The sequence below is a fragment of the Cololabis saira genome, chromosome 7, assembly GCF_033807715.1.
Source record: "Cololabis saira isolate AMF1-May2022 chromosome 7, fColSai1.1, whole genome shotgun sequence".
Classification (NCBI taxonomy): Eukaryota; Metazoa; Chordata; class Actinopteri; order Beloniformes; family Belonidae; genus Cololabis; species Cololabis saira.
Genome location: NC_084593.1, coordinates 37,857,913 through 37,874,869, shown reverse-complemented (window position 1 = coordinate 37,874,869; position 16,957 = coordinate 37,857,913). Strand labels below are relative to the sequence as shown.

At 43.5% G+C, this 16,957-nt stretch overlaps 1 protein-coding gene across 1 annotated transcript in view; it reads left to right on the top strand.

Moving 5' to 3' along the window:
- The window catches only part of ablim3 (actin binding LIM protein family, member 3), a 55,134-nt gene that overhangs the window by 32,090 nt on the left and 6,087 nt on the right, over positions 1-16,957 (top strand). Inside the window, exons 4-15 of the mRNA XM_061725822.1 lie at positions 384-499; positions 2,755-2,881; positions 3,528-3,621; positions 7,062-7,149; positions 7,238-7,296; positions 7,378-7,449; positions 9,070-9,231; positions 11,949-11,978; positions 12,086-12,212; positions 13,140-13,235; positions 13,572-13,622; positions 16,767-16,901. Coding sequence (XP_061581806.1) covers positions 384-499; positions 2,755-2,881; positions 3,528-3,621; positions 7,062-7,149; positions 7,238-7,296; positions 7,378-7,449; positions 9,070-9,231; positions 11,949-11,978; positions 12,086-12,212; positions 13,140-13,235; positions 13,572-13,622; positions 16,767-16,901 — 1,157 coding nt within the window. The remainder of the gene's footprint in view (positions 1-383; positions 500-2,754; positions 2,882-3,527; positions 3,622-7,061; positions 7,150-7,237; positions 7,297-7,377; positions 7,450-9,069; positions 9,232-11,948; positions 11,979-12,085; positions 12,213-13,139; positions 13,236-13,571; positions 13,623-16,766; positions 16,902-16,957) is intronic.

The window sequence follows — 16,957 nt, the reverse complement described above, 5'->3', positions numbered from 1 at the left end:
TATGCACTCCGTGCGGTCTCCTTAATAAGTTTTTATTCTCACTGAGAGAGCCAGGCTTCCTTTCAGAAGCCCGTGGCAGCGGCACATTATCACCTCTTTAATCACAGTGAGGCCAGGTGCTCCCGCCGCCATCAACATCCTATTAACCCATCGCCGCAACTGTTTGCCAGTATATTTCCCGCTTCATGAAGGTTGTCACACTGTATTCAGCTGGTGTCAGCAGCACCGCGGCCTCTCTGGCAGCCAGTCGTCCTCCTGCCAGCCCCCATTTGTTATTTACATGCATAGATGCAAACACACAGAACGGCTGCAGGCGTCGTATCCCCTGTTACGCTCCGGTTTCTAATCTTTAGTCTGTTTTGTTGTTTTTTCCTCTTCCTCAGTAAACCCTTTCCGATCGGCGACAGGGTAACGTTCAGTGGAAAGGACTGCGTGTGCCAACAGTGCTCCCACACTCTTGTCAAGTCCAATGAACCCATCAAGATCCACGGGCCCAGCCGTAAGTGCGCCGTCCACCTTGCTCTGTCTGTTCTGATTTCAGGCCACCAGGCACGCGGCTGCGTCTAATGAAATGTGTCCACCAGGCCCGTTTAGCTAATTTAGGTAATTAAAGTGTCGGTCAAATCAGCCCTCGGGCCTCCCGCGTTGATCCGCCGGCTAATAATTGTGCAACAGAACACATCACTCATTTAGGACCGTCATAACTAATCCTGCAGAAGATTACATCTTCCTTGCACGCTGCACGTGTGCTCTTGTCAGTGTTTAGCAAAGCACACACTGAGCCGGGCTGTGTACCCCGCCGCTCGCCACGGCCTGCACTATGTTCAACATAGGGCTGGGCGATATGGACCAAAAGTCATATCTCGATATTTTCTAGCTGAATGGCGATACTCGATATATATCGATATTTTTTCCGTGCCATAATTGGGGTTTCCCCCAAAGCATTATAGCATAGCATCTCTGTTAGCTTCATTTTTCTCTGAGGCAAACCCTTAAAAAACAGTCAGTTTTAATACAAAGCCTCGTGCCAAATGTCACACAGGCTCCTTTATTAACAGAGGTCTGCACAATATCAAAATGTATAAAACAAATGAAATAAAAATAAATTGCCTGCATATATAGAATAAAAATGCTTCTTGAATAAAATAAAACAAATATCCCTTTCCTGCATAACAATTAAATTAAAATACACTGCAATTAATACAATGTAGACAGTAACAGGCAGACTTTTCCACTGAGGTTGACAGTTGTGCAAATAACAAAACATTTGTGCAAATCTCAAATTAAACATTCAAGTCAATTTGTCACAAAATAATAAAAAAAATCATAAAAAAAAAAAAAAAATTAAAATCGATATAAACGATATTGTCTCGTACCATATCGCGTTTGAAAATATATCGATATATATTAAAATCTCGATATATCGCCCAGCCCTAGTTCAACATAAAGAAAGAACATCACAAAGTATGATGCTGCATAAGAGTCGTAGACACTGATAGGGAATTGTTTCTTAAATGTGGCGGACAGACGACAGACTGCTGCTCACTTGCAGCAGATGGAGGAGAGGCTGTGAATTACCGTCCTTCCCCGATCGCTCCATTCACCAGAAGAACGTGCAAACGGCTCCCCGGCCACACGTTCACGTTATGAGAGGGTGCCGTGTCACAAGGGACTGGAAGTGCACACACTGGCACATGACCTTGAGTTAGAGACTTCAGGATTGATATCTGTGCGTGTGCAGTAACGGTAGACGGCCACTTGCTAAGTACTAAATAATGACTTTAAGGAAAAATGCAGTAAAAAAGAACTGAAAATGCCTGGTGGAAAGTGTGTTTGTTTATACACCAATGAACTGCAGAAGAATGTCCCGACCCTTAAAGGCGGAGTACAGTATGTCTTGGAAATAGTCAGAAACAAGAATGTGAAGGTCTACAACCAAAATGCTCTGCTCTTTCTTCTGTTCTGCGTGAGAAATAACCTCGTCCAGACACACTTCCAGTGGGGATGTGTCTGATTCTTACTGGTCTTGTGTACAGACTGTTTTCCAGCCACAACAGTTTGTGGTGTGTTCTTAGCAACCAAGTTTGTTTGTGGACCTTGCTGGCATCACCACTGACAACTACTGGCCCCTTCGCCTCTACCTGCCTGCAACAACAGTCACACGCATTAAGCATGCAAGAGATGAGAGGCTGTAACTGCCAGAAAGGGGGGGGGGTTATTTCCCTTGGCAGGACTCAAGCCTTCTAACACATACAGTCTTCCATTCAGTGGCTCTAACAGTAGATAAGCAGTGAATCAGTCACCAACAAAGTGCAGCTAAGATTTGTTTGGACTGTAAACACTCGCAGGGTTTAACTGGAAATCCAGAGAGGTAAAGTTGACCCTCAGTCGGCAGGTTCAGGGAAGGTTAATCTGAGCAGAACAAACACGTGAAGCCCTGACCTTGTATCAGCCGTTTGACTTTGCAGCCATGCATCCCTCGCAGCCTCCGTCACACCTTTCTAAGAAAGGGTGTAACGTGCAATATGGTGGGTGTTTTGCAGCAGATGTGTTCAGGTTGGGAAACCAGACTGCACAATATTTACAGGTGAAGATTTCTCCAACCTACAACGTCCCTCATTAGTGCAGATATTTATTAAGGAGGAGCACGACGGCGAGTGTTTAAAGATGTGCCGTTATTGTCGGTTCACTGTGTCTCTCTCTTCACATCTGCCTTTCTCTTCTCTCCGTCTCTCCTTCACACACCTTGACCAGACTGTGCTGGATGTGGAGGAGAGATCAAGCAGGGCCAGTCTCTGCTGGCGCTGGAGAAGCAGTGGCACGTCAGCTGCTTCAGGTGTCGGACCTGCAACATGGTCCTCACCGGAGAGTACATCAGCAAGTGAGTGTGTACGCACAGAAAGGAATATACCGTATTTTCTGGACTATAAGCCGCTACTTTTTTCATAGGTTTTGAACCATGCGGCTTATACAAAGGTGCGGCTATTCTGTGGATTTTTCTTCCACCGCTCGGGGGAGTGCTAACCGGAATTAGAATAAAAACTAAGACAAAATAAATGCAAAGAAGAATACGCTACTTCTTCTTTAGCAGATAGAAGTAGAAGCAGATTTCAAACAGATAAATAGATGTATAAATACCGGTTATTTTCTCTTGCTTCTGTCCCGTTTTAATCAGTAAAGTTGCTGCTGTGTTAAAAGACACTGTTAGGAAAGATCTATTTAGGTACAAACATGTACATCATTTACAGTTCAAAATCCTTCTCTACATGTAGTAAATATCTAATCTAACAACATAAATATCTGCGGCTTGCATATCTTTTTTTTCTAAATAGAGCGGGTGCGGCTTATATATCTTTTTTTTTATTGTTTTTTTAAAAATAGAGCTGATGCGGCTTATATACAGGTGCGGCTTATAGTCCAGAAAATACGGTAGATGTTTTGCCTTTCAGCTCTTTTATCATATATCTAGTCCCCCTCAGATGAAAGCGTAAACTGCAGCGGTTTCTCTGATATCTCCTGTGTTGTAGGGACGGCGTGCCGTACTGTGAAGCTGATTACCACGCCCAGTATGGGGTGAAATGTGAGACCTGCAACAGATACATCAGCGGCCGGGTCCTGGAGGTGAGATTTCAGCGGTTTTTGCTGATGCCGGCAGAGATTTAGCCGCACAGAATCTGGAACGATCCGCAGCCGTCCAGAAATCCAGACCGGGAGATAATGGAGGTGACTGAGTGCAATCAGCATTATCACAAACGAGCAGCCGCGTTTCATCCACCGCCCCGCTTAAGCCCCACCGTGCTCCGGGGAGTGGCCGGCTTAAGACTGAGTGGTGATTAAAAAAAAAAGTTTGTTGGGCCTTATTAAAGCGAACCAGATTCAGCTGGAGAGCAGACGCCCGGTCCAACATCAGGGCCAGAGTTCTCTCCTGATGCTGAGCCGATAGCAGAGACGCCTGCAATCACGGGGCAAAAACCTTCAAATTTCTAACATTTGTAAAGGACTGAAAAAGTAAAACAAAGATTAGAGAACGGAAAGAAGGGAACAGAGACTCAATTTGATATTACACATCGAAGGAGACGGTGGAAAGGGCCGTGGGAGGAGCTGAGGCGGAGAGAAAATAGGTTTCAGGAGGACGTAATGGAAAAAATAATGAAGACACTCGAGGTAGATCTAATAAAAGTGATTACTTTCGGATGCAAATGAAATGTTTGGGTTGTGTTTGGTTCACCGGAGGGTATTTTCTTGTCTGTTGTGTCGTGAAACTTTGTCTGGCAGCATCGTACAAACGAGCCGGTCGTCCCTGTGGTCCTCGGCTTGTCAGAACCGCTGGTGTGAAGTGCTTTGTTCCCGACTGTCAGCCTCTCTGGCTATTTATAGACACAGGGACGTGTCAGCCTTTATACGCTCGTCTCTCTCTCTCCATTTCTTTCCTCATGTGTGTCACTCGGTGTTTCACTTTTCCTTTTGAGCATCCTTGTGTGTGTTCCTGCGCATAGTTCCTGCTCTGTTTTCTTTCTCCTGGTTAGCATTTCAAAGGTGGGTGATGAGGCGGGACCATCCCACCTCATCAGGAGCCAAGTCTGGACCTTTGGTCTAGATCAGGGGTCGGCAACCCGCGGCTCTAGAGCCGCATGCGGCTCTTTAGCGCCGCCCTAGAGGCTCCTGGAGCTTTTTCAAAAATGTTTTTCCTTTTTTTTCCTTTTTTTTCTCTTTTTTTCCTTCTTTTTTTCCTTTTTCTTCTTTATTCCTTTTTTTATTTTTTTCTTCCTTTTTCCTTTCCTTTTTAATCTCAACATTTCGACTTTTTTCTCAACATTTCAACTTTTTTCTCAAGATTGTACTTCAACATTAATCTCGACATTTCGACTTTTTTCTCAACATTTCAACTTTTTTCACAAAATTTGGACTATTTCCTCGACATTTCGACTATTTCCTCGACATTTCGACTTTTTTCTCAACATTTCAACTTTTTTCTCAACTTTTTTCTCAAAATGCATAATGAAAAAAAAAATCTTCCCCCATTTATAGCTAATATAGATACATAAAGCATGTGTTGTCTTCATTCTAAGGCTTATACAAGACTTTTTCATTTTTTGCGGCTCCAGACATATTCGTTTTTTGTGTTTTTGGTCCAATATGGCTCTTTCAACCTTTTGGGTTGCCGACCCCTGCTCTAGATATACAGAATAAAGTCCACTAACAATAAGAAAAACATACGAGCTACATTTGGCAAACTTATAGACCCCAGACTTTGCTTGAATCTTTTGCCATAATTATATATCTCTTTGCTAGTCTATGCTTAAGAAACTGGACTCATTTGTCTGTATCAGGCCCTGTGTGGATCCGCCTGGATAAATCATGACCGTACAGCTTTTTCAGCCTCTTCAGCCCAGCTCTCCAGAGCCAGATGCTATTATTTTAATGAGTGTTTTTGGGAAAAGAGAAGACATGGGATCGTAAAACCCTCCTTCTTTTTACATCATTTCACTTCACATCATAGTGGCAGTATATTTTAACAGCCTATTAATGCCGCTGCAGAGAATGGGGGGCCTCATTAGTAAAGGTAGCAGCAGTTGCTGAGTTGATACCAAACGGCCGCTGACTGTAAAGGTTGAGCTGCTGGGAAACCAGGGGAATGAAAAGGCTGCTTCCTCCCCCGGCTTTTCCTTTCGCAGCAACTTGAGCGGTCAGCGCAGCCGGGCTGCTCTTGTTTAAGACGCATCTCGGTTGCAATTAGAAATCCTGTCTTACGTTGGCGGCTTCCGCCGATCACTATAAAAGGACGCTCTCTGTACAGCAGGAGAAGTCAGAGCAGCATGAAATTGCATAAAATGATACTCCGGCGCTCACACGCACGCACGCACTCAAAACGTGCATCCTGGGTGTGTTTGCTTGACATAGTTCAGGTCTGCTGTCAGCAGGGTTTCTATAAATAGAAATCCTCTAATGGTATGTCAGGGAAGATGACGGGACGGGGCCACGCCTCAGCCATCAGCACCAGCCCTGCAGAGACTCAGGGATCAGCGAGAGCACCTTTTCATGCGTGTCCGTCACCTGTGTGCTTAGGTGTGTCCCTCCAGCGTGCTGCAGATATCTAAGGGCAGGGTTCACATTCTTGTGCCCTTCACAACATCAAGACACACACTTTTTCTCATGTGACTGACCTCACTCTAATGATGGCAGGGGAAGAAAAGGGGGTGGCTATCATGTGACTGCTGCATGAAACAGCTACAGGCTACGATGTTTTAACTCCACTTGGTCCAGTGAGGAGAACTAGGCCTGTGTTGAAAAAAATCGATTTTCCAATTCTAAATCAATTCTCATATTAATTCCTAAAAATCAATTTGTATGTCTTAAGATCGATTTTTTTTCCCTCCATCATGACATTACAACTTTTGGTATTTTTTTATTTAAACCCCAAAAAAGAATGTCTTGTTGGACACCACAATAACCATGTTTTTGCCTTTAAATATGTTTAAAGGTATGAAAACATTCAAGTTTTCCGTTATAATTGCATAAATTATCTATATTTCATTACTTTATATACTGTCTTGGGGTTACATTTGTATAAAATGCTAAAAACCAAATTCTCCAAAATTAAAAAACGAAAAAAAAATGAAAATTGAAAAAATAATAACGGAATGAGGGAATAACTTAACCCGATTTCATACGTCTCTGTTTGCTGCTCTGGATCTGTTCGATAATTCTGACCCACACGATGTTTCTGAAAGCAGTTCTATCAGCATTCTGGGAGCTGATTGGTCCTTACAGCATCATTAGCTGCTAATACTCGCTGTTGAATCTCAATATAATACTAGTATTAATATGTTGCATAACTACAGTCATATAATTCATGCAACAGCTCAAAAAACTGTTTTAATAACACTAACCCAAATCGAATCATATCAAATCTTGATAATCGATTCTGAATCTTAAGAATCGGAATTGAATTGATTCTTGACATTTGAATGGATCCCCAGCCCTGGAGAAAACATATGAACAACTTGTCCAGCTGCAACATGTAGGTAACTTTCCACATCTGTCCCCGTTGTGTTCCTCAGGCAGGAGGGAAACACTACCATCCGTCCTGCGCTCGCTGCGCCCGCTGTAACATGATGTTCAAAGAGGGGGAGGAGATGTACCTGACAGGTAAAACCCACCGACGGCCTCACACCGGCCAGTATGAACCAAAGCATGGCATGTGGCATCCGTATTCCTCCTTTTTCTCACTCACCAGGATGCGACGTGTGGCACCCATTATGCAAGCAGGCGGCGAGGGCAGAGAGGAGACTCAGGGTGAGCTGCGCTTTCAGACAAAACTGTTCAAATACAAACAATTCCTTGGTATTATAAATGTCCTTCCTGTCTCTGCAACAGCACAGACGCCTGTCAGAGACGTCCATCTCCCCGCCAGGATCCTCCATCGGCTCTCCCAGTAGAGTTATATGTGTAAGTAACCTGTGACTCTGCGGTTATTTAGCCCCCTGGCTCCCACTGTACACTGGCTACTCTAGACACACGACTCCCAGGCCTGGACGGTTCGGCACTAACACACGAGGCTGCTGCTCACGCATCTCTGTCTCACCTCTATTGTCGTAAATTGTGTTGTGATTATTTATCTCAAGCGGCTTGTCGTTACAATGTCAGCATGAAAAAAAAACATTACATACATATGTTGTTTTTATCTTTCAATAAGCCAAGAATGAGGTTTTGTTGAAGTGTTAATATGTGATGTACTTTGATCAGTCATCAGGATAAGTGCATGCTGTAAATCCAGATGTGGCGGAGTCATCAGCCCGTCCCGAGAGCTGATTGCTTTTGTCAATGCAACGTTCTGCATCTGCTATGTTCAGCTTTTTAAGCAGCTGCACATCTTGTCTGATTGGCTTTGATAGTTTCCTGAATTGGATTTTAATAATGATTAGAAAAAAAAATCATTATCCAAAAGGTTTGTTTGGAAGGTTTGGGAATGGTTTTAATGTTTAAGTAAATATTTCTCTCATGAGCGGCATGATGTGGCCTGGATGATGATGACCTTGAGTGGAATCAAAACTGGAATTTGATGCATAGATTTTAATTCATCTTGGGTTTTCTCACATCAGCAAAAGGTCAAAATAATATACGGTTGTGCAAAAGTTAATACACCCTTTTTTTTGTGTTATTTTTTTTATGGAATACATACATCTTTAAATTAGGCCTAGATATATCTGCAACTGTACTTTAAGTTATTGTTAGTACTTATTAACCAATACTAAAACCTTATTCATTACTCAGTATTGCTTATTATTGGGTTGTATTTGGTTATATGTGCACATAGTACTTAGTATTAGCTTGTATTTGGTTTTATGTGCATGTGGTACTTACTATTAGGTTGTATTTGCCATATTCTAAGATCCTTTACAATGAAATAGTTTTAATGATGTGTTGACAAACAATAGATGGGATTAAAAGAGTGGGTACTAACTTTTGCATGCGACCTTTGACGTGTTGAGAGATTCACAGATGTGCAGAGAGCAAAAAAAGTGAAGGTTGTGTTCATGTGCAGTGCGGAGTTGGAGCAGTTCCACCCCGTCAGGAGCCTGTAGCGTGCAGCTCAGCGCTCTGCTGAGGGCAGCTGTATATGATGGCAACATTAGCATGTCAAGGGTTGTCAGCGTGCATGCAGTAGTGGCCGCCCTGCCCTGCTCTGCTCCTCGCTCATAATCAATGACCTTTCGGTCTAAGGTGATGGATGAGGGAGAAACGCAGTGCAAGCATGCTTGTCGTCCATACCGTCCCCATTACACCTCCCTCTCTTTCTGGCTGGCTTTGCTTCCTCTGCTTTCTCCCACATATGCTGGACTCCTGAAGGTCAGCCACTCACACTGCTGTAAGGTTTTGCAGTGTGCTTGTTCCTGTTTGTGGTTACATCTGCCTCATTAGCTCTCGCCGCCCCCTCACTCGTCTCACGGTTGAATGACACGCATCCCACCACCGGTGGACTGTTCAACTGACTCTGCCATTGTGGTTGATGTTGTCTGGTTGTTGTTGTCTCTGTCTGTGGTGTGTGTATGTGTGTCCTCTCTCCAGGCCAGAGTGGAGAATGAGATCCTAGATTATAAGGATCTAGCTGCCCTGCCAAAGGTCAAGGCCATTTATGAGGTCCAACAGCCAGACCTCATATCCTCCTCATACCAGCCGTACCACAGATACACGTCTGATGACAGGCTAGACACTTACAGCTATGGGGAGGTACTACTGCCACACACTCCGGGCCGGATACGCTGTTATTATCAGTACGAGTTGTAAAAAAAAAAATCAGGGGGGATGGTGGATTTGATTTATTTATTTTATTCATTTGTGCTGATTACAAATAATATAATATATTACAAATAATAGCAGTGACCAAAACACTTGCAGAAATACTGCAGGAATGACATAGCAGCAGTTAAATGCAGCCTTATGTAAGCTTTAAATATCCACTGGGCTTACATCAAATACATCAAAACACAACAATAAAAAACAGTTTTCTGAACTTATCAATATGACTCTGTCCTTCACAGGATAAGTAACATGGATCACTGCAAAAACTCAAACTCTTAACAAGAATATTTGTCTTATTTCTAGTTAAAATGTCTCATTTTAGTAAAAAAATCTTATTACACTTAAAACAAGACTCATCACTGGAAAAAACAACAATTTTCACCTGTTTCAAGTAAATTTTCACTTGAAATAAGTAGAAAAATCTGCCAGTGGAACAAGATTTTTTTGCTTGTAATGAGAAGATAAACCTTGTCCCACTGGCAGATTTTTCTACTTATTTCAAGGGAAAATTTACTTGAAACAGGTGAAAATTGTCAAATAAGTAAAAATTTGTTTTTCTGGGGTTATTTTTATGGCGATGACTCTAAATGTTGAAATAGCAGTAAAACCAAATTCATTGATGAAATGACATAAGGGATGGAAAGGGGGGATGACAGTTTTACAGGGGGGATGATTTTGACCGTTTTTATTACCTCATCCCCCCTCAACTCCAGTACTGGTTATTATCAACATTCGTCTGTTTTCAGAGGGGGGACCCTTCGTCATCCACATGTACTAGGCTCATTATAACGATCTTTGAAACTAAAATGGGATGTAATAGTATCTGTTTTTGTTATTTCAGTTAGGTAAAATAATTGGTGTAATTTCCACCAGGGGAAATTCCCCCCCCCCCCCAGTTTTCCAATCAAATTTACACCCATGGGTAAAATGTGATTGGGTACTCCTGCATTTTGAATGGAAAACCGGCTGTAAAAATGCCATTTGTAGAGTTAGTCCAACCTTCATTCGGAGAATTGCTCTCTTTTCATTTACTTTAATGGTGGTAAACTGTCAACTTTACAGGAGCACTGAGTTTGCAGGGAGAAAAAGGAGAAGTTTTTCAGTGAATATAATGAGCCTGAAGTGTTCACCGCCTGACAGACAATAAGCTTCTGGTAAATGGCAAAAGTCTCTTTCAAGCCGAGGTTTAGACGGAAATAACGAGACCACTCTCATATCAGTCAGCTCAGTGTGATGAAAGAGTCTGCAAGTAATTTGCTCAGCGTGGCCTCAAGATTGGAAACACCAGTAAACAGCCGGTCCAAAGTTGAAATGAACCCTGCATTATCATCCACAGGCTAGAAACGCCACCTCTAAAACCACACAACATGGCGTTTTAGTCCGTTAAACCAACTCCTCATTGAGAATACTAAGACCTCACGTTTCAGTTTGACTACATTAAAATTGACAGTGGGGAAGAGTCGTTAGATTGTCAAATCCAGCCAAAACAAATAGAGACTAAGAAAGAGAAAAACCATTTAGCCATACCAGTAGTTTACCGACAGTTTAATGTCCATGTCGAGGATATTTGTCAACATCTGTTATTCAAGGAATGAAGGCATGTGAATATGAACTTGCTGGTGCATCACTGCCCCGTTGCCCTTTGGTAACATTGTACTCCTCTGCATTTGGGGACAGCACAGGTAAAAATATGGACGATGGCATCCTTGCTGATAAGTTATGGTATGTCCAATTAAACAAGAGAAGGCAAAGGAGCAAAGGTTTTGATACAGTCGGTCTGGTATCAATTCTTATAGTCAGAGATTCAAGGTCGTCTAAGATAATCAAAAATAATGTTGCTGGGTGGTAAATATGTTCTGATAGTATCTTCTTCTAAAGCCTGAGTTATGGTTCTGCGTCAAATCGACGCCGTGCCTACGCCGTCACCGTGACGCCGTCGTGAACCCTTCGGACTTCTCCGTCACTCCATTTCTCCGCGGTGCAGAACCCCCCGTGACCGCTAATTTGCGATCTTTTCCTAAATGGTTTATCTGACTTTTTCCGGTCACAGTGAATCAAAGAGATAAGGATAACTATTGTGCAAAAAAACAAAACAAAAAAAATCACACATACACTAAGAAAAGAGCGCTGAAAGTTCACGACTGCTTCAAACCGGAAACCGGAAATGCGTTGCTTCCAAGTGAACCAATCACAGCCCTCTACGTCTGCGTGTGGTCTGCGTCGCCTCGACGCGTAGTTACAATTTTTGGGAGGTACACGTCAGTGACGGCGTCAGTGACGGCGTCAGTGACGGCGTCAGTGACGGCGTCAGTGACGGCGTCAGTGACGGCGTCAGTGACGGCGTCAGTGACGGCGTCAGTGACGGCGTCAGTGACGGCGTGTGGTCTGCGTCGATGCGTACCACACGCCGTAGGCACGGCGTCGTTTTGACGCAGAACCATAACTCAGCCTTGACACTTCAAATATATTTCTATTGCTTTATTCATTACATGAATAAAGCATTTGAGTTGTTTTCTCTTTGATTGCTAAATACTCCCTTACAAAAACTGTTCCTTGAATTTAGCACATGGCACACAACATGCTGTCTGTTATTTCCTTATTATCCCGGTGTAAATGACATCTTTGTGTCCCCACTGATTCTGCAGTCACTTGGGACTCTCTCACCTTATTCTCAGGTAAGCAGCTTCCTCTCACACGTAAGCAGCAGAACAAGTCCTGCTTTGAACTGATTCTGTCTTCTCGCCATCCCCTTTATCTTGACCTGCCTCATTTGTCTTTCAAGGACTTTGACAACCTGGATGCAAGGCAGCGGCAGTGCTGCAGTCCAGGTTACATCGACTCCCCGACGTACAGTCGGCAGGGCATGTCTCCCATCATGCCTCGCTCTCCACAGCACTTTGGCTACCCTGGTGAGAAAGGTGGCACTTTATAAGCAATCTGTCCACCGCGTGTCATGTTTGGACTCTGAACATGTGATGTTGTTTTATAGGCATCAGTTTTCCTTTTCAACTCTTTGCAAAAAAGAAAAAAAAGTGCCATTAACGTCAAACTATTCCTTCAGTACAGATCTAACTGCTTGTCATTTTCTCTTGTTACCGAAGCGTCATATTTAATGTCGGTGTATGGTTACAGATTGAGCCTCTTAAGGCAGATTGTTACAGTATTTGTATGCTAACGCATTTGCTGCAGTTGCTCCTTGGCTGTCATTTCATGTAACTCTTACGCGTGCGCAGTGGCACTGCAATTATTGCTATCAAACGCCTGCTATGCTGCAGAAGAGTCGGTACACTGCAAAAACTCAAAATCTTACCAGGAATATTTGTCTTATTTCTAGTTAAAATTTCTAATTTTTAGTCAAAAAAATCTTATTACACTTAAAAGTCATTTACAGAAAAATAACTTATTTGACAATTTTCACCTGTTTCAAGTAAATTTTCACTTGAAATAAGTAGAAAAATCTGCCAGTGGGACAAGATTTATCTTCTCATTACAAGCAAAAAAATCTTGTTCTACTGGCAGATTTTTCTACTTATTTTAATTGAAAATCTACTTGAAACAGGTGAAAATTGTTGTTTTTCCAGTGATGAGTCTTGTTTTAAGTGTAATGAGATTTTTTTTTACTAAAAATTAGACATTTTAACTAGAAACAACACAAATATTCCTGTTAAGATTTTGAGTTTTTGCAGTGTAACGTCTGCTATGACACAAGCATAAAAGCGCTCCAGCGTGGGTTTGCAGCGTAGACAAACCTTTTAGCCAGTTTTCATCTGCATGTGTTCCGGCTGCTCATTCGTGCTCATGTTTCCTCTGCTGTGATTGGCCGCGGCTGGCTGCAGGCTCAGAGAGTGGCAGGAGTTCGCCTTATTACGGCCAAGAGGGTCGGCCAAGCACACCCACCACAAACCAGCCTCCTAAACATTTCCATGTACCAGGTAGGACTCCTCATCCTCCCATCGCACTACTGTACTCACAGACGTCTCAAAGCCCAGTTCATCAGCCCGTTCTGACGAACACGGGCCGCTCAAAACCTTTCTGTTCTGTACAAGTAAGGATGTGTACTAATATGTTTAAGCTGTGCTCCTATAACACAATCACTCAGGCACACTCTGGTCCTCGTACTACATCTTTATCTTATTTTATCTTCTTTTACAACCATCCCTCCTCTCCCCTCCTCCTTCTCCCGCCCCATCTTCCTAGAAGCAATTGACATTCCTCTCCTCCTTCACTCCTCCATGTTTCACCTCTTCATCTCCTCTGTCTCTCTTCAGCCACAGGGGACCCAAACATCTACCGAAGGCCTCCCATCTATAAGAGAACGGGTACAGTGCAGTTAGCGCCGCCTTAGCCTGCCTGTCCTCCTCCAGTTTAGTCATGCTGTGTTTGACATTTGATGTAGATGTTCCTACCGACCTGTCGGCGCTCCTCAGCAGCCCCCCATCCCTCAGCAATCGCATCGTAGCCGCACTACACAATCGAAAGCACATGAATGGAAGCGATTGATGTCTTACAAGAAGCACAAAGGAAAATAGCAGTCGTAGTAACGGAGCTTCTTTCAAATGTGAAGCAGAGGATCAGTCAGAGCGTGTGCATTAATGTTAGCAGCTGAATGTAGAGGAGCAGCGTTTGGCGTGCATGCCGCAATCAGCATTATGCATAAGCCTGCTTCAGTAGGTAGCTGCCGACAGGCTCCTGGTTGCAAATGAGGATGAAACAGGCCCTGAGTGCAGTGAGGACGCCCGTCTGACTGGAAGAGAAGGAACAAGAGAAGAAAGCAACATGGAAAACTGTGATTCATATCAATAATTTGTATTTCCTGTGCAGTATTGTAGTTCCTCAGCTTTGTCTGAGGAACTAACCATGTGTGGTTTGAGGAAGCCAGAGTGTGATTGTTGCTCCAAGGAACCAGACGGAGGACAGCCATTGAGCTGCCGGTAGAAAACCTCCAGCATGTGTGAGACGAGGATCTGAAATGTGTGCGTTTATGCTGTTGTAGGCCCAAACAGTCCTTAAACTCCAATGCTCTTCAGGCATCTGGGCCGTATGCCCGATTGTAAACTTACCTAAGAGAGAGCGGCGCTCTCCTCTCGTCACGCTGGACTTCACTAGGCTTTCCAGCTGAGAGTGGCAGGATCTCGTGACTGAGGACGGTCTTATCCGTGTTGTTGTCTTGCATGCTCCTCCGTGCTACACACTGCGTGGGTCCATCTGTGACAGTGTTGCCAACTTAGCGACTTTGTCGCTAGATTTAGCGACTTTTCAGACCCCTATAGCGACTTTTTTTTAAAAAAGCGACTAGCGACAAATCTAGCGACTTTTTCTAGTGTTATTGGAGACTTATCTGGTGGGCAGAGCAGAGCAGAGAGGAGACCCTCACCACTCCGCGTCCAGACTGCAAATGAAATGCGCTTGCGCAAAGCCGCCGCTAGCTTGCAGAGCGGGATGTAAATGTAAACGTTTCTTTTTTCTTTTGGGTCACTTTTCCGGCCCGGATAAAGGAGGACGGTTGGTTGTAGAGCTAGCAATTTCACCCTACATAACAATCTTTTGATTAAATTTGCTGTTATAACATTTAACAATAGAGGACAAAACTCATGTGTGTAATGTGGATCTAGACAAAGCATTAAAATCATTAAATGTTGTTAGTGTTGAAATTATTTTTGTACATTTGTAGTTCTAAACATATTTAGGGTGTTTTTTACTCACTTTTGTCTCTCCCACGACGTTATTCCTCTCTCCTACAGCGTCCATTACAGTTATATGCAAATTGCCAATTATGCAAATTAGGCGATGACGTCATTTAGCGACTTCTAGCGACTTTTGGGACAGCCAATAGCTACTTTCCTTACTGAGGAGTTGGCAACACTGATCTGTGATCACCGTGACGACCTGTGTGTGGACATCTTCACCTCCCGTGTTTCTCGGCTATAAGATTAGTTCAGCACTGGTCATGAAGTCTCCATTTAAAGAGATATTTCAACATGTAAAACATGTCAGCGTAGGCTTCCCATGACATGTTTGGATTATTCCAGTTTACCTTGTGGGAACACTGACGTCTGACTGGCACACATATATCAGTCTCATTGATCCCACTTGTACTTAATGGCTTCCTTAACAGCTATTGATTATTACTTTCTCCGGTTTCAGCACTAAACACAGTTGATGTTGAAGCTGAAGCCACAACAGACACATTTAAAGCTGAGTAACTTTACGAAGTGCGGGCCAGTTATGTACTAATCAGATAGCATATCTGCTACCTGTACGGAGGAGTGGGCGTCTGACGTACGGGTAGCAGAGCCCAAGCATTTTCATATTCCCCTCTGGGATGCTCCAATAATGTTTCCCTTTTTCTTCTTGCCTCTTTTTTTTTATTGCATCCAATCACTTGTATTCACTTCCCTCCACCCTCTGCTCCACTTTACCCGGTGACCTTGCCACTGTAAGTACCTCCCTCCTCTCGCTGTTTCACTCAGTGGGCTCATGTTTCTGTGTGTGTGCGTGTGTGTGTGTGTGTGTGTGCGTGTGTGTGGCTTGTTGTGTTAAGTTGGAAGTACCACGTGTTCCAGTGATGACAATGTTTAGCGTCGGTGTCGTTCATCATGTGTACAGGAATCCAGTGGCTCATGGATCGTGTCTGGTACGGCTCATGGGTAAAAAAGAAGAAGTAAAAAGTGATCCGTGCGACATTACGATGCATGCTACCCTCATTGACATCCATCGACTGTGCTTTAGTGCAAACTGGCATCAGTATCATTGCGTTTCCGTGCTAAGCTGTAACTGAATCCACTTCAATGCAAGCTGTTTTTTCCCGTTGTTGGCAGAAATATTGATCTCCCCTGACAGGAAAGGTGAACGTGCTGAATGCAAATTTGTAGTGCAACAGTACTCTAACTAACGGACTTTCTTCATTATATTTACTGGATGTTTTCCCAGCACGATATATATTGTGTTGTCTTAAAGTAATAGTTTGAAATGTAAGGTTTCCTTTTCACGCTGAGAACAAGACGAGTAGCATTCTTCTGAAGTGTTTCTGTGTGGTTTTACAGCCAGGAGACCGCTGGCTTAGCTCGGCAGGAAGACTGAAGGCCAGGGGGAAGCAGGTAGCAACACCTCTGCGGTTCGCACATTAAAATGCCGAACTGTATTTAGTTTAATCCATTCAAAACAGGGCTCAACATCTTGAGCTGTGGCTTGTATCAGCCAGCTTAAGAGTGCAAGAGGTCGCTGCATCTAGCAAATAGTCTTTCAGATTACCACGGCTTTTGAAACAAGCTGAAGCAAGAAAAACGGTTAAGGTGCAGACATTATATCGTTTCATGCATGCAAAAATATTACACATGTCAGAGGAGGGAGTTCCCAGTCTTCATGCCAAGCTAAGCCAAGCATCTGGTGATTGTTTCTTTTAAGATATCCGTTTCCTTGGCTCTTTCTGTCTTTTATTCTTTCATGAACCTTCTTCGTTACAGACAATCACATGGAAGCAGCCACCAAAAGCAGGACCAGTGAGGACATCCTCAGATCCTCCAGACTGTCCACCTACTCTCCAGAGCCATACACCCAGTCAGAGTCTGACTACTGCCCCTACGCCAGCTCCCCCCGGAGTAAGGAACGCCGCCGCGGCTCTCCCATCTCCTTTCCTTTTTGTCTTCTCCAAAGC